The sequence below is a fragment of the Amblyomma mixtum genome, chromosome 3 (assembly GCF_055824585.1).
Source record: "Amblyomma mixtum isolate Tamu chromosome 3, ASM5582458v1, whole genome shotgun sequence".
Classification (NCBI taxonomy): Eukaryota; Metazoa; Arthropoda; class Arachnida; order Ixodida; family Ixodidae; genus Amblyomma; species Amblyomma mixtum.
In genome coordinates this window covers 35855390-35879086 of record NC_143014.1, presented here as the reverse complement: position 1 = coordinate 35879086, position 23697 = coordinate 35855390, and the positions used below count along the sequence as shown (strand labels likewise).

Sequence of the window (23697 nt, the reverse complement as noted above, 5' to 3'; positions counted from 1 at the left end):
GGAAAGTGCAGCCGGACGTGCTTTCCGCGCATGCGCATTGTGCTGTCGATTCTCGCTGACTCTCGTGGAAGCGCTTCGCAAAATGCAGCGACCACGCGATTGCATGTTCCCTTTAACAGTGGACCGTACACTACATTCACAGTCACAAGTTTATGGAAGCCAATATCTGCGAAAAAATTTACCTTCATCGCCGTCTTTCCGCGCATCGTGGAATAGATGCATGCAGCCTAATGGTCACAGAGGGAGGCGAGCTAGTTGGTGGCTCGTACTTGTATGCACATTGTAACCGCGCCAACAGCAAGGGACGAGGAGACATCCCGTTTGTTTCGCTTTCCTCGTCCCTTGTTGTTCGCGCGGTTACAGTATATGCATACAAGCCTAATGGCCATCCCGCGAATTACACACTGCACTGTTAAACTGCAACTAATGCGTCTTGGATGCAACGAAAATAAATATTTTCAACAGAGTCGCCTTCCATAAACTTTGGATGGCCGTTGTACCTGTTCACAGCTTCATAGATATGACCTGTGCTTACTAAATGCGGACATAAACGATGAGCACATACCGACAGGACACAAGCGCGACATCCATGCAGCTTTCAAAGGGGCAAGAGAAGTTGGAACTTCTCGCGAAAAAGTTCTACTAGTGGTCAGAGCATTTGAGGAAACTTTGACTGGACTCGCTAGTGACGGGGAAAGAAGTACTGGAGTTCCTACGCAGACAACCACTGTTTGTACAATCCTTCCGCTTTCATTCTTCTCTCTCCCTACTCCCCTCCCACACCCTCTGCTCCCTTTATTATTGATTTTTTTTTTTTTTACTATGCAAAAGCATGAATCGATCCAGCCAGCGTATGCGTAGAAATGCCGCGGCGGCCGCCTTTCTGCCTCGAAGGGCTTCCCGCCGTTTCCATGCCCCGGTGACAAGAGAGAAAGGGGGCCAGAATCGTGTTCCTCGCTGGCAGCTTGCATGCATCTCTGCTCGGCAGTGGGCCGTAGCTCCCCGGTGACACTTTCTTCACGGGCGCAGACAGGCACGCGAGGATTTGCGGCCCAATCCCGTTTAGTTGGCACAGGCGGTGGTGCATTTCTTCGCTCCGAACGAGAAGTAAAGGAGGTTCTTCGGGACGGAGACAGCAGGCGGGCCCGGAGCAAGGTTCGCCGCAGGTTGCGCACTCCTTTCGGCGCTCCTCTGGAGAGCCGTTCTCAATTTCCCTCGAGGGGCTGCGCGCTCTGTCAGGCAAAACAACAGTCGATCAGGGAAAATGGCGTTCTTCCGCCGCGTTAATTTTGCTTCCTCTTGGGCGACGCTCGGGTTGTTATCCTTCGTTCATTTCTTTCTCTCTTGTTTCGGTTTTTTTCCCTCTCCGCCCTCTTCTCGGTGCTCCCAGCAGAGCTTTGCGCGTTCTTCGTTGTGCTGGCATTGTCGGCGCGTGTGTCTCCAGTGGTTGCGCGTTTCGCCCGAATCCCCCCACCCCCCACCCCAGACCGGAATAGCAATGAAATATCGATTCCGTCCCGCGCCGCCCGGTCTCAAAAGTCAAACACAACCGTGGAATCTGCATCCAAAAAGGTTTCTCGAGGCGCCTCCGTCCGAGACCTCCCCTCGCGACCTCGTCCTCTCTTCATGCGAAAGCGCCGTTTTCCTTTGTTTCCCGCGACCGCACTCTCATTTCGTTCTTCGCCGTTTCCAACGTCAGGTTTGAAGAACAAAGCCTAAAAAAACGTCCGGCGGAGCGCTAACCACGTCGTGCACGATGTTCAGATTCTTCGGCCCGCCCGCACCTCTCCTTCTTCGAAATTCCTTCGCGTTCCCGACGAGAGCGATGGAGGAAACGCAGCGAGCTAGAAGCTAAAGGAAAGGGAGAAAAACTAAAAGGAAGAAAAGGCGAGTCTCGCTGTGGCAGAGCTCGCAGAAATGCCTCGGCGCCGTTTTTGGTCGGGAGCGCGGTCCTAAATATGTTCCGCTCGGCAAGCCACGCCACGCGGTCGCTCACGTTGAGCACCACCGCCTCCCTAAACAATATCTGAAGAGCCCGTAATCCAGTTAGCCTTTTCCTCCTCACGGCCCGAGCCATTTTACGTCTCCGTCGCTTCTGGGCGGCAGCGCCTCCCGCTGCGCGGCGCGCGAAAAGCCGCGGCAGCGTTAAATAATTTCTGATCAAGGCCGCTTCTTTTCCCAGTCCATCACAGTTAGCGGCGGGGCATCCCGCAGGGCCCTTGCTCGCGAACGCAGCTGCTTGAGGAGACGAGCTGCGAAAAGGCGCGAACGCTCTTCCAACCCTCTCCAGCGCCTGTTCTTCGGGAGAATCCTCTGGCGGCTGTGCTGGCTTTCGAAGCGAGCGTTCCGCTAAGAAACCGGCAAATACGCATTTCCCTGGGCCTAAAAAAAAAAATAGAGAGAATGGCCGAGAAGAAAGGGGAGCGCGCAGTTTGCAGCGCTCCGCTCAGCAAGCCCCCGAATTGTCTGTGTTCTCTCGGCACCGATTCGTCCACGTCGGCGCAGGAGAGGAGGCGTAATACTTTCGTTCTCTTTCCATCCAGTCACTGCGCCCTATGCGCGTATGTATTGATGCGCACAAGCTCCGTTATGTGGGTCTGCGGCGTAGGCCGCCTGGAAGCGCCCTATACTATATCGCTGACGCGAACAATTTGCCCTCCCGCGGCCGTCCTCGGAAGGCGAATCCGCAGCGCATAAACTACAAAGTCCGCCGCGACGTTCAGGAGTTTTCGCCGAACTTCCCTCTCATTTTTCGCTCACCGCAAGTGCGCTGCCGCCTGGGCCTGCTGATGAAGGGGATGATGTTCGACAGAGCAAGTGTGCGACTTCCTCTGCCAAGGAGCAAGAGCGTCACTACCGATAAAGAACTCCTTAACTGGAGCCCAGAAAGAGACGAGAAAGATGACGCGCACCTATGAGGTTTATTTTCACTTCTTATTGTGCACGTGCTCCTCATTTTGGTCTCGTCGGGATCTGCTCTCCTCTTGTTTCAAAACCCATCTTCCTTCTTCCACAGAACCGAAGGAAATTGCGCCGCATGTCGGCAGAACATACCGTCTACGACTGCTTTCGTTATTGCGAGGCACGTAGGAGACGAACTGACTTTTCTTTCTCTCTTGTTCTCTCTCGTACCGTCCCAAACTGTTCCTGCTAAGCACACTGGCTTTCTTTATTTCCTCCACTTGAAAACTTCTTTGATTTCTCATTTTCTAGCCTTCCGCCTTGATGCAAAATATCTCGAATGTCGACGTCTCTGAACGAAAAGCCTAATACAAACTTCGATTCGCGCTGCACGTTACAGTTTTCAGAGCTCAGGAGCAGTTGTTGAGTCCCAGAAAACTTTTTTTCTGTTCGTTCATCGCTAATGACTTCGTGACCTCGCAGTGATGAGCGTTCCCTGCTGAAGAATCCGGGAGATTTAATTGTGCGTTGTGCTTGATTCCTTAGTTTGTTCCAAGGGTTCAAGCGGTCGGAATTTTGCAAGTCATTTGCGCTGAAAGTTTTGTTGTGGCATGCATGCATATAGCTCCAATAACTAGTTTTGAGAGATAGTTCATTTGATTAAGCCGTCTGCCTCGAAATATTTTGTGCATTAGTCATCCTTGCTTTCCCTCTCGATTTATCAAAGCTGTACCGTCACTGGCAACCTCGAAAGCAGCCTTGAACGCGTTGGCGTACGCATTCATAAGAGCCGGGCTGCGACGTTTCTAAGACAAAATTGCTTCGTATACTCACGCTCGTCTTCGGCTGCTGAGGAACAATTACCATACCGTCTGTACCGTGGAAACTCTCGGTTGCACGACCGGTCCACAATTGGCGGGAAAAGAGAGCAGTGTGAAGGCAGACGGTGGACAACAGCTTGATGCTTTTCCAGACTGGGAAAGGGTAAAGGAGGGGGGCGTAAAAAACAGAGAAGAGAAAGAAAGAAAGATGAACAGAAAGCGAAGGAGGTTAACTATAGGCGACCCCCAGTATGCTGCCCTACACATGGGAAGAGGCAGTGGGAGAGGTAGAAAGGGGAGAGATGAAAAGGAGACCACTTTTTCACGTGTCCGTAGGCCATAAGTACACAGGGCACACACTGAAAGTTTATACCCTTGAACTCAGTCCTGAGTCCCTCAGGAACTTCAAAAGCGCCTTCACAGCTGTCCTCTGCGATGAAGGTTTAGTCCAAGGACCTAGAATCTTGGCTTCTATAGGCGGACGAGGAACTAAGAGGCGGAACGTTGCAGCCAGGAGGACACGTTCACGCTCAAACCGAGGGCAACGACAAAGTAGGTGCTCAATTGTTCCGTCGCATCCGCAGTTCTCACACGCAAGAGAGTCTGCCATTACGTTTATTATGCATTTGTAAACGCCACTCTCAGCCACAGGCGACACAACAACGTAGCATGGCAGCGGGAGAGGCCGGACGGTGGATTCAGTTGAAGTAAGGGTTCGAGGCGGTACAAACGCCATGCCGAGTTCCCAGGGGAAGACCGTGACGCTAAAATATCATTTCGGCCAAGCACTCGCAGAAGCCTTTCTGCGTCGGCTCTTATCAGTGGTATCCGGACAATGTTGGTACTGCCGTGGGCCGATCGAGCTGAAGCGTCAGCTGCGTCGTTTCCGACAATGCCACAGTGTCCTGATGGCAACTGGAAGATAATGTCATGACCCTCTTTCAGTGCCTGGTGTTGAAGATGACTAAGAAAATTTCAGAACCGCCAGTGCATGCGTGCTCATAACGTAGTCATAGCAGTCGCTCAGAAAAGTTCATTCAAACATTCCAGCATTGCTGTTGCTGCTTTTCGCACTATGCCAGTGTTTTTGTTGTTGGTTTTTTTTTTTTTTTACTATTTCGAGAATGGTCTGCAGCATGAACGATCTATGACGGTGCAGAAGAGAAGCCTTGAGCGCTAGATGAAGTTCTGCGGTAGCACAGGAAGTGCTTACTAGCTTCACCACAACCGCGAGAGTTGCACATGTGTCCACGATTCCACACAAAAATTCTCGATTTTCGCTTGCGTAAAAACACCTCGCGGGCACCTACGTGATAGGCAGCGTAGCATTCGCCTCATCTGTGTCGTTCCGTAATCGCCTAATTTTGCCAGGAAGCAACCTGTCACGAAGTGGGAGCACGCCTCCAATGGGCTCCACACTCTCTGTTACCAATTCTAGGGGAGGAGAGACAAACACCTCCACCCAGGTGCCAGATCTTAAGCAGGACCGAGTGGCTAACCGGCGATAGGTCCACGCCTGACCAGCCGCTGACCGGAGGCACGACACAGGAGTCGGGAATGACAGTGGATAGAATTTAATTAACAAAGAGAACAACACTTTCTCCAAGTCATCAACAATAGCACAGCATAGACACAGGACAGACGGAACAAAATTTAGCTTTGACACACAGTATCAGATATGACAGGCGAGAGGAAATACAAATACAAGGCACTTTTAAAGGAACGAATTTAGGCTATAGTTCGTAAATGTGGGAGCGGCGGGGGCTTAGCTGTTCGGGTGGTTGAGGTCCGGTCCGAGATAGGCGTCGGGCTGTCGATGTAGGGTCCCCGGAGTCGTTACTCGTTGCCCAGACACTTCGCGACGAGCCGACCACCTCTCGGCTGACACTTCACACACGCGCGGTTAGCTAGCACACCGCCACATCCAAGATCTCCACCTCGACTGCTCTCCGCCACATTCCACAGTCCCCCCGTAGTTTCTGTCCCCCTCTCTCCCTCACCCTCCCCAGGCAGCCCGGGGCCCGGGACCGACGAATCAGAGGCGACGACGAAACGTAAACCATCGCGCCGAAACGTCCCGCGCCGAGCCCCGGCTGGCCCCGCAGACGCTCGAGCCGGAATTCCGCGTACAGGAGGTCACTGGCCAGACAACTGCTTTCTCACCGTCGGAGACCAGACAGAAGTGTGTGCGTGAGGGGGGGGGGGGGGGGGGGTCGCGCATGGGGATGCTTAGGACGGAGTCCCCGCCGCCGGGCTCAACCGCCGCTGGGGAAAATCGCAACTGGCGCGAATTCTGTTTCACCACCCCCGCGTCAAGAATGTTATTGCTGATAACATTCCACACTCCAAAAACAGAAGTCGCGCATGCATCGCCGTATGCGACACGAGAACATTCGACTGTAATCATAGCACAGACACACTGAGATAATACAGAGAAATACAAGCATAAACACACTGAGATAATACTGCGGAATACAGGCACGCACAAGTATTATGTAGACACACATGGAAGAACAGACTCCATACACAAATTAAAGCGAAAGCATCTTGGTCGTTAGAGATCAACGTCAACTTGTTGGCGAGCGCTGAGCTCTGAGACCCGGCTGAGGTAATCAGCACCAACATTATCTTTTCCACGTATGTTCTCTACCGTGAAGTCATACTCTTGCAGCAAGAGAGCCCAACGAAGCAGTCGCGAGTTCATGAACTGCGCCTCACGGATGTACTTGAGTGGTTGGTGATCGGTTTGGAGGGTGAACTTTCGCCCATACAAAAAAAAATTAAATCGCTTGATTGCCCAAACGATTGCGAGACCTTCCTTCTCGACTGCTGAGTAGGCTCGCTCTCTCTGTAGCAGCTTCCTACTTGCGTAGGCTACGGGGTGCAGCACCCCCTCCTTGCTCTGGAGGAGCACTGCCCCAAGACCCTGGTCGGAGGCATCTGTGCGAAGCACGAAGTCTTTTTGGAAATCAGCCACCTGTAGGATTGGTGGCTCTGCGAGAAGCCGTTTCAGTTCCATGAAAGCGTGTTGCTCCCGGTCCCCCCACTTAACGGTGTTAGGCATTAGCTTCTTAGTCAGGTCCGTCAAGGGAGTCGCCACGGTGGCATAGTTTGGTATGAACTCCCGGTAGTAGCCCGACAGTCCCAAAAACGCTCGAACTTGGCGCTTGGTCGTCGGCCTCGTAGCATCGCGGATCCTGTCCAACGTGGCCTTCATTGGACCCAGGCTGCCCCGTCCGATGGTGTGTCCGAGGAAAGAAAGTTCCTCGAAACACAGGTGACACTTCTTCGGATGGATCGTCATCCCGGCTGCCCGTATTCGTTCTAGAACAAGGTTGAGTGCCGTCACGTGGTCCTCCCAGCTTTCTGTCGCTACCAAAATGTCGTCATAATAGTGGTAGACATTGTCAATTCCTTCCAGCACTCTCCTCATTAGTTTTGCGAATACTGCCGGTGCCGTTTTGATGCCAAATGGCATGTTCTTGAACTGGTAATGTCCACTTGGTGTTGAAAAGGCGGTCTTTTCTTTTGACTCCTCTTCAAGAGGCACTTGCCAATATCCCTTCGACAAGTCCATTTTAGAAAAGTACTTTCTTCCCCCAACTTCGGCGATTAGGCAGTCCGCTCGAGGAATAGGTTCCGCGTCGGCTACCAGCACATTATTTAGTCGCCGGAAATCCACACAAAACCGGTAGCCACCGTCCGGTTTCTTAACCAAAACGACCGGGGCGTTGTGCGGGGACCGCGATTTTTCAATCACTCCCATCTGTATCATGCTGGACACCTCCTTCTCGATTGCTTGCTGGACGGCATGAGGTAGTGGATATTGCTTCACATAGATGGGCTTATTCGCCGTCGTCGGCAAAGAGCATTCAGCCCATGTCGTGAAGCCTGGCCTCTCCGTGAAGACATCCTGATAGGTTAACGCAAGACGTCGCAGTTCCTTCACCCGTTGCGGGGTCAGTTGGTCCGACACGGCGACGTCTTGGGGCCCCACCTTTTCATCCAATGGCCACATAAGCTCGTAGCACTCCTCGTCCGCAGCCACCATGGCGACGGTCTGCACTGAGTGTTTTGGTCGCGTCTCGCGGGCATTGTACTTCTTTAACATGTTGATATGAAATGTCTTGGTAGTGCCTTCGACGTCGACAACGTAATCCACTCCGCTTTTCTTTCCAACGACCGGGTAAGGTCCCTTCCATCTCATGGTTAGTTTGTTGTGCTCAGTGGGCAATAGCAGAAGCACTTGGTCTCCTTCATGCAGCTGCCGCAGTTTGGCCCGACTGTCGTAGTATGCCTTGTAACGTTCTCCTGCTTGGCTCAGTGCTTCGTGAGCTATTTGGCACGTCGTCTCCAACCTTTCTTTAAGGTCGATGACATACTCGTAAGCTGTCTTCACCTCTTCCTCAATCTTACTGCCCGTCCACAGCTCTCGTAAGATGGCGAGCGGCCCTCGGACATTCCGCCCATAAAGCAGCTCAAATGGTGAGAAACCCGTGCTCTCCTGCGCCACCTCCCGGTAAGCAAATAGCAAAGGTTCGATGAATCTGTCCCAGTCCTTGGGCTGTTCAGCACACATCCGGCGCAGCATCTTCTTCAAGGTGCCATTCATTTTCTCCACCAGACCATTCGCCATGGGGTGGTAGGGAGTCGTCGTTTTCAGCCGCAGTGATAAAAGGCGCCCAACCTCCGCCATTAACTCGGAAGTAAAGTTGGACCCTCGATCGCTGAGCATCTCTTCCGGAACGCCAACCCGTGCAAATATGTGTAGAAGTGCCTCGGCAACCCGCTCTGTCTCAATACTTGGTAGGGCTACTGCCTCTGGAAATCGGGTAGCGTAATCTACCAGCGTCAGAATGTAGCGGCTGCCTCGGCGTGTGGTAGGCTTGAGGGGTCCTACTATATCGACAGCGACTTTGCTGAAGGGGGTGTCAACGAGAGGTACCCGCTCCAAGGGAACCTTCCGCACTGTGCCGCGCGCCACGGTTTTCTGGCATATGTCGCACGATGCGAAAAACCTGCCCACGTCCCCATGTAATCCGGGCCAAAAGAAGTCTGCGAGGATGCGATCCGTTGTTTTCTTCCGACCGAGGTGCCCTGCCATCAGCCCCCCATGTGCCAACTGGAGAACCTTCTCGCGGTGCTTCTGGGGCACTACTAGCTGGGTCGTCTTCGCTCCGGTGTTCGGAACGTACTCTCGGTATAGCAGGCCATCATGAAGACAGAATTTGAACGAACCGCCTCCCTTGCACTTTGTCCTCTTTCGCCGCTCGTCCGCCTCGAAGCAAACCAGGAGACTGCTGTCGTCTCGTTGGTCTTGCCTCATTTGGTCGGGGCTGACGTCAGGGAGAGTAGTTGGCACCCGTAGCTTACGGAATCCCTCTTTGGATTGTCGGGCCGCCTGCTGGCGGGTCGTGACCGCCGCCGTGGGCATGGTAACTTGGTCGGGGCCCTTGTCGCATGGATCACGCTGCTGACTTGGAGGAGCCTCTGCCCTTTCCGAGTCCTCGGGTTTCCACTCGGTATCTGGTGCTTCTGGGCATCGTACTCCTTCAATGTTTCCGAGAACCAGGTCGAAAAGGGGCTCCTCCATGCAACCCGCTATAACTTCCCCCTTGTAGTATGGGGTGTCGATCTGAATGCGGGCCTCGGGCAGTAGCTTAGCGGAGCGGTCTACCAAATAGACGACCCGGTGGTCGCCGGTCATTTCTTCTTCCCTCACGAAGCTGCGGTTGACGATCACCATGTTACAACCTGTATCCCTCAGCACTCGACCCTCCCTTCCACTGATCAGGCCTTCTACGACCGGCAAGTCGGGCGTCTCTGCCAACGCAGTCATATTCACGACCGGGACGCGCTGTCCATCCTTTAATTCTAGATAGCCATCCTGGATACATGCAGACATGTTCCTGGAGCTGGATGGTGTCCGATTCTTTTGCACTGGAGGGCCACGGTTCGCCCTGCACTGGGCCGCAATGTGCCCCGGTCGCGAACAGATGTAGCACCGTGCAAGAACCCCCGTGCCACGCGGCGGTTCGGCCATCTTGCCTGCGACCAGACTCTCCTTCTTGGAGTCTCTTCGACCGAAGTTGACGGTCCCTCGTGCCATCACGTATTCATCTGCCCGCTGAACCAATTCTTTGAGGTCCGTGGTCCGGTTTTCTCTTATAAACGTGACCATTGCAGGCGCACAGTTTTCTAACAACTGTTCGGCTAAAATCAGCCCCTTCACTCCCTCGTATGACTTCTCTGTTTTCGACAGTTCTATCCATCTTCCCCAGTAGTTGCCCAGTCGAGATACAAACTGCGAGGGAGTCTCGTGGTCATTAGGCGTTTCGTTCCTAAACTTCTGACGGAATCCCTCTTCTGTCAACCGAAATCTGAGCAAGAGCGCATGCTTGACTTTAACATAGTCATTCGAGTTAGAAGCTGGCATTCGGCCAAACACATTCAGGGCCTCTCCCGTGAGGCAGGTGCTCAGCGCAGTGGCCCACTCCTCCCGTGGCCACTGCTGGGCTTCCGCCACCCGCTCAAACCGCGTCAGATACGCGTCCAGGTCATCACCTTTTTCGTTAAATGGGGCCATCAACTTGTGCGGACGAACTCTGAGTACTCGGGTTGCCATCGTCGACGAGCTCGGTTCGCTGACCGAACTGCCGCTAATATTGGCACTCGCCCTTAACTGAAGGAGTGCCATCTCTTTCTCAATTTCCTGGAGCTTTCGCTCAGAGCGCTCCTTCTCCCGCGCATCTCGCTCCTTCTCCCGAGCATCTCGCTCTTTCTCCCGCTGGTCTTCCAGCTTACGCCGCTCGCGTTCCGCTGCTCTCTCTTCCCTCAGGAACTCGTGAAGCTCTGCTCCCTCCAAACCCAACTCTTTACCGAGTGCGACTAAACGTTCGGCTTCTGCCATCGTGTCTCACACCGGCAATCAAAATCAAAATGCGCTTATACGGCTGTGTCGTTGTCTCGCGGTCAGAGCCAGACGAGGTTAGCACAGGGTCCTGTCGCGGACGCCAGTTTGTCACGAAGTGGGAGCACGCCTCCAATGGGCTCCACACTCTCTGTTACCAATTCTAGGGGAGGAGAGACAAACACCTCCACCCAGGTGCCAGATCTTAAGCAGGACCAAGTGGATAACCGGCGATAGGTCCACGCCTGACCAGCCGCTGACCGGAGGCACGACACAGGAGTCGGGAATGACAGTGGATAGAATTTAATTAACAAAGAGAACAACACTTTCTCCAAGTCATCAACAATAGCACAGCATAGACACAGGACAGACGGAACAAAATTTAGCTTTGACACACAGTATCAGATATGACAGGCGAGAGGAAATACAAATACAAGGCACTTTTAAAGGAACGAATTTAGGCTATAGTTCGTAAATGTGGGAGCGGCGGGGGCTTAGCTGTTCGGGTGGTTGAGGTCCGGTCCGAGATAGGCGTCGGGCTGTCGATGTAGGGTCCCCGGAGTCGTTACTCGTTGCCCAGACACTTCGCGACGAGCCGACCACCTCTCGGCTGACACTTCACACACGCGCGGTTAGCTAGCACACCGCCACATCCAAGATCTCCACCTCGACTGCTCTCCGCCACATTCCACAGTCCCCCCGTAGTTTCTGTCCCCCTCTCTCCCTCACCCTCCCCAGGCAGCCCGGGGCCCGGGACCGACGAATCAGAGGCGACGACGAAACGTAAACCATCGCGCCGAAACGTCCCGCGCCGAGCCCCGGCTGGCCCCGCAGACGCTCGAGCCGGAATTCCGCGTACAGGAGGTCACTGGCCAGACAACTGCTTTCTCACCGTCGGAGACCAGACAGAAGTGTGTGCGTGAGGGGGGGGGGGGGGGGGGGGGGGTCGCGCATGGGGATGCTTAGGACGGAGTCCCCGCCGCCGGGCTCAACCGCCGCTGGGGAAAATCGCAACTGGCGCGAATTCTGTTTCACAACCAGACGTCGCTAAATAAATTCATACCGTGGCTAGAGCCGTCCACTTTCCATACTTTTATCTTCGCTTTCTCTGCGCTCCCAGTAAACCTCTCTGGAAGGCGCAAATAACGTTTTCAATTATATGTCCCGCGCACTCGCAAAAGTATTCTGCAGCGTACTTCCAGCTAATATCTCAAGCACTCAGGCCTCTCCGTCCCTTCCACGCCTTTCATTTCTCTGATCCGTCTCACAATGTATGTTCACAAAGCACGACCACCGCATAGCAAGCTCTCTCGAGGAGTGTCAGCGCGTAGTAGCAGCTATGAGTACCAGCACGACCAAGTGTACTCAAATGATGTTCTTAAATGCCCCTGATAAAACAATCAAGCTGTGTCAATTGTGCCTAGGCAGATGATGCCTTGGCAGAGGATGTCGGAGAATAAGCACCGTAAAATTCTCGTCTCAAGTGATGATCTGTTCACCAATTTGGAGAAAAACGAAGAGCTATTAATCCAGCCGACTGAGAGCGTGAAGACAATAACACAGTCGCTCACTGTCATACTGCGCAGGCATTAAAGTGTACTGTTTCATATTCATTAAGAGCGAGGACTTGGCGGTGCTCCTCCAGACATGGCTTTTTCCTCGCAAGGGGATCCCGATCGATCAAAGCCCCTCAAATGTCAAGTGTTTCTCGAGATGGGGATTGGCCTCCGGGTAAGCTTGTTCCACACAAGTGCTCTGCAGCAATTCGCTTCACGAAAAAGAATTAAGAATGGTTTGCCGACGTTAACGAAAGAAACAGTGACTGGGAAGATATTCGGAAAAAAAAAAAGGAGAGCTAAGCCAGGAAAGTATTCTTTAACGACGTTCTCGCAGTGAGCATATTCTCTGAGGAAAGCCAGGCCTCTCTGAAACTGCTATGCATTCGTCGTCGTCTGCGCATATTTTCTTTGGGCATAGGGATGACGAGTGGATTATAAGAGCGCAAGAAAGTTAGGAGGCGGATTCCCAATGGCATTTCTCTGCACGCGCCGAAGTTCTTTTTCCGTCCTTCGCAGATGCGACCTCTCTTTAGTTATATGCGTACATGCTGGCGATATCAACACTTCTCGCCGCTCCAGTGCACAGGGTTCAGAAGAAAGTTTTATCGCAGCTCTACACCAGCACTGAACAAAGGTTCTGCCGAGAGGCAAAAAAGAAAAAAAAACGGAGAAAAGTGAGAATCGCACAAAGGCGCAGTGTGCGCACTTGCCTCGGCGGCTCATCTGCAATGTTTACCTTCCGGACTCGGCGAACAAAAGTTTTGATTTCTGGGGGCACGTCGCGAGTCGACTTTTAATCAGCCGCTCCAAAGGGTAAAAACAAACACGCCGGCTGGCTGGAGAAGACTAGAAGAAAAAATAAAGATCCGATGAGCTACGGCAAGAGAAAGTTGATCACAAAATCAGGCCTTCCTTGTTCGGGTTGTGTTCTCGCCCGCACGGGTTACCGCGCAGCGTGGTTTCGGCGGTGGCCTGCGTCTTGTCAGCGCAGCCTCGGCGAAAGCGAGCAGGGACACGAGTGTTCCTCTCTTACACGACGTCTGGTCAGCGGGGAATTTAATTAGGAGCACGCACGGACACACAGCGTGCTTTCTCTCTCTCTCTCTCTCTCTCTGCTCTCTTTCGTTCCCGTCGCGGTATCCTCCTTTATTCTGCGTGTTTACGATGCACTCTCCCGCAGCATCGCGTGACGGGGGTGATTAATCACAAGCTGGGAGCTGCCCAGCAAGGTAAGTTGCAAGAGCACAGCCAGAGGTGCGCGAGTGATTCCGCAAGCAACTCTCCTCGCCTGCAGTTGTGTTTCATTATTTTTATCTCTTCCTACCTTTGTTCACGTATGCACTTGGGCGAGGAAAAAAGGGGCACGAAGCAAAACCAGACGCGAACTAAACGCTCAGTTTTCTATAGGAGTACTATAGCTCCCTACAGCAACAACGGCTATACCACAAACGGCAGTTTTACTGCTTAAGACGATACGTATATAGTGCTAACTTACGCATTGGGGTTTCAGGATTTTTACGCGCTCGGGCATGACCAGGAGGAAAACTGAGCCAGGCGAGGCTTTTCTCCCGTTCAAGATAGTCGTAAATCCCGCTTGATAGAAGAAACAGCGATTTCTTACAATCAGGCGCGACACTCGGCTGCGCTGCGCGGAAGCGTCGCTGCCACCGGCATGCCTCGCTCCTTGTGCTTACGAAGAGACGAGTTTACACGCGCACATCCTTCGTTGTCTGGCTCCGCACATTGAGACAAACGAGAATATTCCCGCCCTGGCGCCGAGTCGATGACGCAGCTCTGTGCATCATGCAGTGTCTTGAAACAAGCGACAAATGGCCTCTGCTTTTATTTTGGTCATCGTTCGCTCCTTTCGACAGTGGTTCTGAAACGCGTGACTCTTTGAAAGCGATTTCCATGCTCACTTGTTCGGCAACGTGATGCCTGTGACAAACGAGACATTTCGACTCTGCTTCTTTCACCGAACGCGCCCGTTTTTTGTAAACGATGGTAGCAGAGCACCGTGCCTTGCGGAGCAGTGCGCAGACCGATCCCAAGACGAACTAAATGTCGCCAAGTGTTCAGCCAATCGCACTCGTACGCTATCACCTCGCTCATTCCTTTCATGGCACACAGCAGGCGAAGGGAAGGGTGAGTAAACGAACAAGAAAGTCTCTCTCTCTCTCTCTTTCACTATAGTTGCTTCCTTTCGAACTGCAGTGCGAGCTCTTTACATGGGGCGACATTTTATCCTGGCGGTGTTCTCTTTCCTATCGTTCAGTTTTCGTTGTGTCGCCGTCGTTGTTGCACATTTCGAAACACGACCTTGAACAAATGCTGATGTTCTATAGCCCCTGTTCTGCAAGAAATAAGCGCTAACGAACTACTTTCATCTTTATGTCAAGTGTGACAGTCGGCCATCCTTCCGAGATGGGTGCTCGACTGTCGAGCAGTGGATGTGAGAGTATCGGTGTGGCGTCTGTGGCTCCTGAAACACTGAAGCACGAACACAATCCTCGTCACAACCTTCTGGCTGTGACTCCAAGTGTCTGCCAGAGGGTATTCGTAGAAACGCCGTCATCTGTGGGGCCTCTTTGTTCCACGTGTGGATCGCGTTGGTGAGCTGCGTGCAAACTTTCTGGCAGTCGTTTAAGCTCCCATTGTGTCCACCAGTCCAAGGAGTGAATGAATTAAACCTAATCAGTAGTGAAACGGCTACACTGCTCTAGGCGGCTGTATACGGGACAACTTTCTGTGGCACTAATACCGCGAGGAGAAGGATACCATAAGGGTGCTGTTCCATCCACGCCATGCGGTCTGACGATGTAAACCGCGCAGCAGCCAGTGGCACGCGTGGGGAGATATCAATAGCTGTCGCGCTTGTAGGCAACACTGGGGCGCGCGCGGTGCGCCGTCGTCGATGGCGGCTTCGCTCCACCATTGTGTCCGAGACAAAGGAACAGTCACTGGGGCTCGTCTGAATACAGGAACGACAGCGCCAAAAAAGAAAACACGCCTACCAGTGGTTTTCGGCGCACAAGTACCTCTAATCAATACGCCACCGTGTTAACGCAGTGCGCGCATAATTAGCCGCCGTCGCCCATGTCTCCGTCGAAGCAGGGCTTCATGGTACTGTGGAGCACCTGCTTTCTACGAGCCCTCCCCCCCCCAACCTATGAAATGGGAGTCGTCGTAAACTTTGGTATTTTCGTATTTAAAAAAAAAAATGTCTTCCATAATTTGTGCAACTGCAAGCCTACTCAGCTTGGTACACAGCGCGAATACGTACCGCCTGTTATTTCGAAGCACCCTTCAGTCACTCCTTATATGCACGTTTCGAGGTGTTTTTGAAGAGGCACATTTAGACAGAATAAGGTTATGACGTCATGACGGCTTAGCAGTGGTTCCGCCGCCGTTTCCCTGCCCTGATATGGAGCCCGCATGAGAAATGACAGGAAGCGTCAACCCCCTCAGCCGGTTCATGGCGCTTGCGTGGGGTACCGCTTCGACGTTGCGGCATGTGCCCAAGGCCTGCAACTCGTGCCCCAGCATCGCAGTCTTCCGTCAAGTGCCTTTTCGCATGAAATGAACAAGATAAGGCGCTAGTTGGCTTACGGAGGGTTGGTACTTAACAGCCACCTGTTTGCATGCCAAGCCTTCGGCGGTAGAAACTTGCGGTGAGCAATGCCAGGCATGCGTCGATATTCCGCCTATGCAGTGGCCTCTACAAGCACTATACTCGTCTTGCCGCTTTTTCATTTTGATTTTTGCGAAATAATACACGTGGGCATCGATTTTCACAGCCGATAACTAAGGCGTTATAGCAGACGTGACTCGCATTACGTTGCAAGTGAATAGTGCGTGCATGTGACGCTTAGGTCATTTGAGGCCATCGACCATTCGATCGTGCTAGTTCTTTAAATATGCTAAAGTGTGTCTGAAGTGATTTTTAGATATTCTTTTCTTGCGTTGTGAAAAGACCGGTGAGTACTGCGGAATGACGTAGATTGCACGACGTTGACGCAGGCTGGTTGAAGCGTGTGCTTGGCGTGTAGAAGTGTGTATTAACACCCTCCTCCTTTTCTTGTCTCTTTCGCTGCGCGCAGTACGGCATCAAGAAGAAGGAAGAAGAGAAGCCTGCCGAGGTGGATGATTTTGCCGCTGGCAGTCTCAATCGGCGAAAAAAGACACCCGAGGAGATCGCCGCGGAAAACGAGGCCGCGGAACAGGATGATCTCACAAGTGAGTTTGTGCGCGCACTTTGCCCTCCTCGTAATCACGATCGCAGAAAGGGCAGAGATGAGCGACAGAAATCATAGGCTGCGGTGTAACTGAGACTCCGTCGGAAGCATCAAAAGCGTGCACTTTATGCGTTGGATTGACACATCGTGGTAGTAACTTTCGGGACGAGCACTCACTGAGTCCAGTTGTTGTCCCAGAGATAGCCGTCAGATGTAAACCATCTGCCCAAGAAGCGCATAAAAGAAAAGGAATGCTGTAGTATGAGCGAGGAGATCATCTTACTGGTGGCAGCAGCAAAGCCAAACTTAGGCCGCGTTTCGAGTAGCCTCTATTAGTTTTTGCTCGCGCCCAGAAAACGCGCCGAGCCAACCAGTTTGTGGGTGTCTGACGCAGGACTGCGGAACACCATCGAGACGCAGGTGAACGAGCTGAAATCGAGCATCGAAGGCAAGTGCGTGCTGCAGTGAGCGCGGGCCTCCAGCTATGCAAGCAGCAGCAGAACACCGACGACGACGCAGAGCAAGGCCGCACGACGGGACGGGGGAGGGCACGGGGCCGCCTTCCCCGGGCCGCCCGCTAGAACGGATACTCTATTTTTCGCCCAGCACACACGCGCTCTTCCAGCGGCCTGCCGGGGGCGCGCTCGGAGACGCGCGGCCAAGGATACAAAACGAAAGTACAACGGACGAACGCCGCCAGAGGCGCGGCTGAAGGCCCCGGCCGGTTCCCCCAGTCGTCTTCCCCTCGAGGCTGAATCGGCCAATGGCCCCTCCCAGCGCGCCCCCTCCTCCCACGGGCGGACGGCGGCTGCCTCCGGGACCGCGGGCCGCACGGCGCCCACCTTAGCGGCCGCCGACGTGTTGTTGTTGTTCGGCGATAGCGCCCCGGGGCCCCCGAGAGGCAACCTGAACTCAGTGACTGTCACTGGTCGCTGTGAGTTTGCTTCCCTCTCCGGTTCCCCGCACCTAAGGATATAGACACGGCAGTGAGCGAAAAAAAAAAAAAAGTAAATAAAGGAAACAGCATTCGACTTTTACCGCCAATAGACTATGAGGATAGAGCGTGTAGCGAGGTGTCCTTTTATACTATTCTGTGTGGGAACTTTAGTTTGCGGTTTATAAAGATCTATATTGGACCTTGCGGGAGAGCGGCAGTGTCAGACATCCTCACCGCTTTCTATTGGCCTATGGCAATCCAATTCTCCAAAATATTTTTTTTTCTTTCATTCTTCTTTGAGATGACAAGCCTTCTTTCTACCCGCCGAAAAAGCTGAAAGACGGATCACATGTGTCACAGCTCTCCCACCTTAAACTCGTGGAGCCGTGCGGTCCGCGGCGCCTGCACGTGGTCGGGTGCGTGACTACACTCCGTTCCGAGTTGCTCTGCGCGAAGGGCTCACGTGGGTTTTCAGTGGTCGACGGTGGTGCCTGCTCCCATCAGCCGGGCTGCGCCAATCGCTTGTGACAGCAGAGCTCTCGCGCCCGTGCTGCTCGCGTAGTCTGCACGAAGCGCCGGCACGAGACGTCTCGCGGTGGGTGCCGAGCTCTCGAAACGACCCGTGCTTCTCGCTTCGACCACTGAACATCGCCAGAACCTTCGCGTCTGGCGAAGGCCCTGGCGAACGCTGCGATGCGCTCTCGTTTCGTGCGCCGGCTTTTGTCGAACCCGGGGCTCTTCACACGCAGCGTTGGCCGCCTCTGTCCGACCAGAGCCGGCGGCACGCCTTCGTTGGGCCGGAACGGAGCGTCGTCCCTGAAGTGGCACCGACCGCAGCGCGCCGGACAGTTGCTCAATCGGGGAAGAAGGCGCGGCCGGCGGAGCCGCCCGCCCCCAAACCCTGTCTCTCTCTCTTGCTTTCCGTGTACATATGCGACCCTTTATCGTTGTGCTCTCTGGGCCTGCCATTGTGTGTTGTGCAGTATTCGCCCCCGAAATGCGGTGCGTACCCGTTTTCTGTGACGTATGTGGCTCTGTCGCGTCTTGGAGGGGAATAACTGTCTGGCAAACAGTGGTCTGCTTCGAGCGACGTCTCGACGTGCATTTTTTGCCTTCTGTCTGGACGCGCGTCTGTGTCTGTCTGTCTTTCTCCCCGCTGTGAGTGACAAGCCGGGAAAAAAAAATGAAGACGCTGTGTCTCCGGCTCCGAGACAGACGGTTCTTGCTTTGTGGACCCGAAAAATGACCTGACCTCCGTGGTCGGTGTTCCGGCTTTTGTGTTCAGCTCAAGGCGCCGGTCGTTGAAAATTCAACCCGTGGATGTGAACGGAATTTTTTGAAGAACGGGGGTTTCAGATAAACAAGACGGCAGGGGAAAATACATTACGCTGGGGCGGGCCGTTTCCAGGGGGAAAAGAGAAGAAACAAACTGTGCTCGGTTTTGGTGTGCGTTGTGTTTTTTCTTTCCTTTCGCGAATCGCTGCGTCGCGTTTCTCGTAGCGTCGTAGCTGGCAGTACACATAGTTGGGTGAAAACACATCGGCGGTCCCGCGGCGCACTTCCGAGGCACCCGCAAGCCTTTCGGCTCCTCCCTGCGGGCCCGTTGGTTCGCTTACCGCGGCCGAGGGGCGGCTTAGGAGGTGTGTGCAAGAAGGAGCAGTGCGCGAGCTTAAACAAACACACTTTTTGCGGCGAGAGATCTAGTGTGGCGCCGCTTCGGCCTGCGCGAAGGCTACGCGCGTCAGTAGTCAACGTGTGGCTTATAATAGATGGTCTGCTGCGCGTCTTTGTACAATATATGTATGCTAAGAACTGCTGCCTGGCGACATAGTTTTCTGGCTCTGTACAGCAATAACGGGACGCCTTGCGCAGCAGCGTGTCGAAACGAACCGTTTGAGGAAAGAGGGGCGCGGGCTGTCTCAAGGCCAGCGTTTCTAGCGAACGTTCATCGGCGCAAGCTCGGAGAAATTCAGGTAGGTTGGCCCCGCAGTGTAGGCTGATAAAGGAACAACTGGACTAGTTCACCTTGATGTCGTCGACTGCATTTCACGTAGTCGAGAACATCGAAATCATGTGAAGCTCTCTTTTGAAAATCAGACTGCTGCACTATATATGTAGGAAAATTCTTGGAATGCGGCTAAAGTCAATGCTTGCGCATGATGTGGGAGACCAATGAATAAGAACAGGTAGGCGGTACGCAGGACTGCTGTCAAAAATTGGCAAGGAGCAGGGAAAGTAAAGCGTGTACTCTTAAGTTCCGGGAGAAAAGGACATGAAATTGACTAGCAGCTTAATAAAAATTATCCCTTTATCATTTGACCTGGAGTTTCTCGGCGTAACCGGCGCTGAGTAAGGAAGCTCAATACTTTCTTCAGGCTATGGCCGCGAGATTAGGAACGGCCTCCTATTTCTCTGACTTCGTTGTCGCAGTACCGCTCCGGGCGGCACGACAGCTTTTGTACAAGGAACTCGGGGGTAATCTGCTTGTCTGAAATGACTACGATGATTGGCTCTCTTCCACTCAGCTGCGGCGGAGCGAGAGTAATTATGGCAGAACGACAAAAGAAAGGAGAAAGAAGTCGGCTATTCAGCCTGCGAAGGAGATGACTCTGCGAACACAGACCGAACTCCTACTTAATCTCCTTAAACGAAATCGATTCATACAAATACGCACAGGAGAAAAAAAAGAAAAATACCGCGCTGCTTCTTTCCAAAAACCGGCATCCTTTCGTTTCCCTTGCGTGTGTAAAGTGCCTGTAGATGTATTATTTTTCTCTCTCAAGGCCTAGATGTGCAAAGCTGTGGGTGAGGGGCCCATGCAGTGGGACATTAACCGCTCGCGCCGGGGCGGCGCACGCACGGTCGGGCGCCGGGCGAGCAGCCCAACGCCCGGCCGGCAACTACGCTGGACGCCGCGGAGCCGCTGACCAGGCCCTCGCCTCGCGCTCCCCTTCTGCAGCACATCCCCACCTCCCACCCAAAATTGTGGTGAAATAAACGGTAGTGCGAAGAAAAAGACAAAAAAAGAAAAAAAAAACGCTGCTGCTGTCCTGCCTCGACGTATTCTGCGCGTCCTCTCTAGCGGCTTATGCACTTAAGCGAGCGACTGGAAGAGGCGTAGTGAACAATGGTAAGAGCATCTCGCGAGCGCGCCGAGCCGGCGTTCCAGTTGGCGGACCTGGCCGGCGCTTGATTAGGACAGGCTCACCAGTTTCGCCACGGGCGCTGCGTGCCCCTTGATGAGAACGTGTGGGCCTGTCCTATTCGGAGCCTCGACTGCGGGCAGCGTGCCGATCCGCCCCGATTAAGACGGGTGAGCCTGTCTTTGTCAGGACCTCGATTTAAGACACGTCCACCAGTCTTGTCCCGGCTACACGGGCTAGTTGCGCCATGCCCGCAGCATATTGGCAGATACAGGCCGAAAGAAAATACGTTTGCCGTAAAAGTGGTGGCAGTGCATAATATCCCCAAGGGTCAAAGGAAGCAAAAAGGCTTTTCACGTTGCTTGCTGCAAACAGGTGATGTAGCGAGGGTGCACAGTTTTCACCAGTAGTACTGAACGCTGATTAGAATTGAGGTCCACGCAGGGACAATAAAGGAGGAATTGATTCACTGACCTGCGGACCCATTTTGTCTCAGAGCCGCGACAGCATAGAAGCTGCTATTGCCGGGGTCTAGTTTCATAAAGGCCGAGTTAACTGGCTAGCAATCTGCCGCCGGGTGGAAACCCTGTTCAGTGCGTCCTCTTCCAGGGGATCCCCCGCACTGCGCCCTCGGGGGGCCAGCGTGCGCGAAGAGGAGGAGGAGGAGGAGGCAGCCGTAAGCGCGGGTGCCTCGGGGGCGCGCCCCGGGCGTGTCCCGGGGACGGCTCCAAACAACGAATCGCGCGGCGGGGGGAGCGCGTCTCGGAGGTCGTGGTGTGCGTGCGCTGCCCGGGCGGGCCACGGAAGTTGTGTAAGGGCACCGCTGCATCGCCGGGGGACGACGCCCAGCTAGAAGGCTCGCGACCGCTGCACCTCCCCTGGCCCTCCCCTGCACAGGTTCCGCCTTCTCACGTCTCATAACCGCAGGTTCATCCTGGCAACACACAAGAAAAGGTCGATACAACGAGTAAAACATTAGCGGTGTGTGTGTGTGTGCTAGTCTCTTTCGTGCAAGACCCCCCTTGCCCGCCCTCTTTGCACCCCTCGTGTTTCTTCTCTCTATAGAGCTCTCTCTACATAGGTTCGCAGCTAGCTGGCTTGGAGCTCTCCAAGGCATTAGGCAAGGCACCGAGATGCAGTCTGTAGCGGTCTACTTCTCTGCCCGGGCGGACGACGGCGGTCTGCCGCGAGCCACGGGGCCGGGAACCTCGCTCGCTCCGCACCTAGCGTAACTCTGTCAGCTTTGTGTATAGGTGCTTGGCCACATAATGGACTCACTAACCGTGTGTACACTAACCAGTGATTAAAGTTCAGAGTTTAAGCTGGTGCGCTTCCTCCTCATTCTCTCGCCGAGCGCGCTGCGCTCCGGCCCGCACTGCGCCGGCCGGGGCGCGCGCGACACCACGTGTCTGGGCGGAACCGTCGCGTCCTGAGGGACGCCACGTAAGTACCCCTTTAGGTTGCAAGTAGGGGTGTGCGAATATCAAATTTTTCGAATACGAATCGAATACGAATACTTGGTTCCGAATATCGAATCGAACATCGAATAATCAAGGACAGGCGTATTTAACCAATACAAAACATTTATTTGAGCACCCAAGAACATCACAGTTCAACTATCAGTAATGAAATGAGCACAAAAGGTGTGTGTGGCTGCACAAAAAGTATCAAAGTCTCGAACATTGTTCTTAGAAGAGTGGAAATGTCAGAGAAGATGGCTAGTACACAGCATTGATCAAGGCTAGCTTGCCATAAGCACAAAAGCGCGTTGCTGGGACTCGGTGATCACAGGCGCACGCTTTTACCAGTTCTTTTGTTTTGTTTTTTGCTTTTTTGTCGAAACATCTTGCCTAATTTCCGTCCATTTGAAGGATCGAAAAGCACGCAGTTTAACCTGGCTATTTGAATAAGCTGAAAGTGGCCTCCGGGCAGTAAATCTGAAGGTGACGTAGGACCTGCAATCAGGTGACGCTTTTGCCTTACTTTTTTTTAATACGTTTTTTTTTTCGTCACTTTTCCCACCTTGACAGAAATTTCGCTTCATATCTTGGCTTATCAGTTTCAGTAGAAGAGAGAGCAAACACAGTGCCAAAAGTTCAGTCAGTCACGCGCCGCGTTCGAACCCGTCAATCCACACAGTGGTCCCATATAGTGAGTGCAATCAATACAGCATTCTACATCCTGCATATTGGATTTAACATCCCGGAGCGACACTTGGACTGTGAGGGATGCCTTAGTGGAGGACTCTAATAATTCAAGCCTGGACATCTCGCATCACACGGAGGTTTTTGCATTTTGGTTCCATCGAAATCGGCCGCCGCCGCTGGGATTCGACCCCGCAACCTTGGGACAGCAGCCGAATGCCAAAGCCACTGAGTCACCACGGCGAGTGCAATGGAGTTTTGGTTTCTAAACAGCGTCATAAATATATATGAAAGAAATGTGCTAGATGATATCGCGTCGTCAAGTCGGCTCTGCCGGCTGCACCAGCCCAGCGTACGCCGTGCGTGCGACAATTAGCACACGGACCGCAAAACGGCACGACAGTTTGCAATACCTCCTTCCTGCAATTAATTTCTGCACGTTAAATGAAAGAAAAAATGCACTTAGCTGTCTTTACAAGGTCGATTTACGAAGCTATCGATTCGCCTCTTTGTTGTTGTTTGTTTTTGTTTTTTTTTGTCTGTAACAAGCTGCATCATACCTATGCAGGAACACTAGATGCGTCTGGAGCTACTTTATCGATAATAATAATAACAGTAATAATAATATTAACAAGAAGAAGAAAAAGAATAAACTTTATTCTGAGTGGCTTCTCGATGGGAGCAGTGTGGGTCGCTCCGGACTTGCTTCGTGTAGTCCAGGGCCCCCACGGAGACAGCCGCCGGGTGCACAGGCTCGGTCTGTAAAGGCAAGCTGGTCCTCCGGGGCCGTGCTGGTCAAGGCACCCGCCGTTCACTGCTCCAATGTGGGACTTTTGTGGGAGACAACTGCCGGGTTACGTTGGCAGGCCCACGCGGCGAGGAAAATGTAGCCTAGCTATCCTCGCACTGTGGACATCTATCCTCACAGGCATGCAGTGAAATGAATTTTGCTCAGTATGCACGGAAAGGCGCCTGTCTGAAGCTGGCGCCAGCGTGTCGCCTCCTCTTTACTCGGCTTAGTTTGAGTATTACGCCGCACCGTTGGGG

General features: G+C 53.3%; 1 protein-coding gene across 2 annotated transcripts in view; it reads left to right on the top strand.

Annotated features, from left to right (window-relative positions):
• cpx (synaptic transmission protein complexin) overlaps window positions 1–21832 on the top strand; it is a 167005-nt gene extending 145173 nt beyond the window's left edge. For both annotated transcript variants that reach the window (XM_089578700.1, XM_089578701.1), the window contains 2 exons: window positions 16292–16427; window positions 16821–21832. In XM_089578700.1, coding sequence (XP_089434826.1) covers window positions 16292–16427; window positions 16821–16894 — 210 coding nt within the window. In that variant the 3' untranslated portion in view covers window positions 16895–21832. The remainder of the gene's footprint in view (window positions 1–16291; window positions 16428–16820) is intronic.
• Window positions 21833–23697: the final 1865 nt, after the last annotated feature.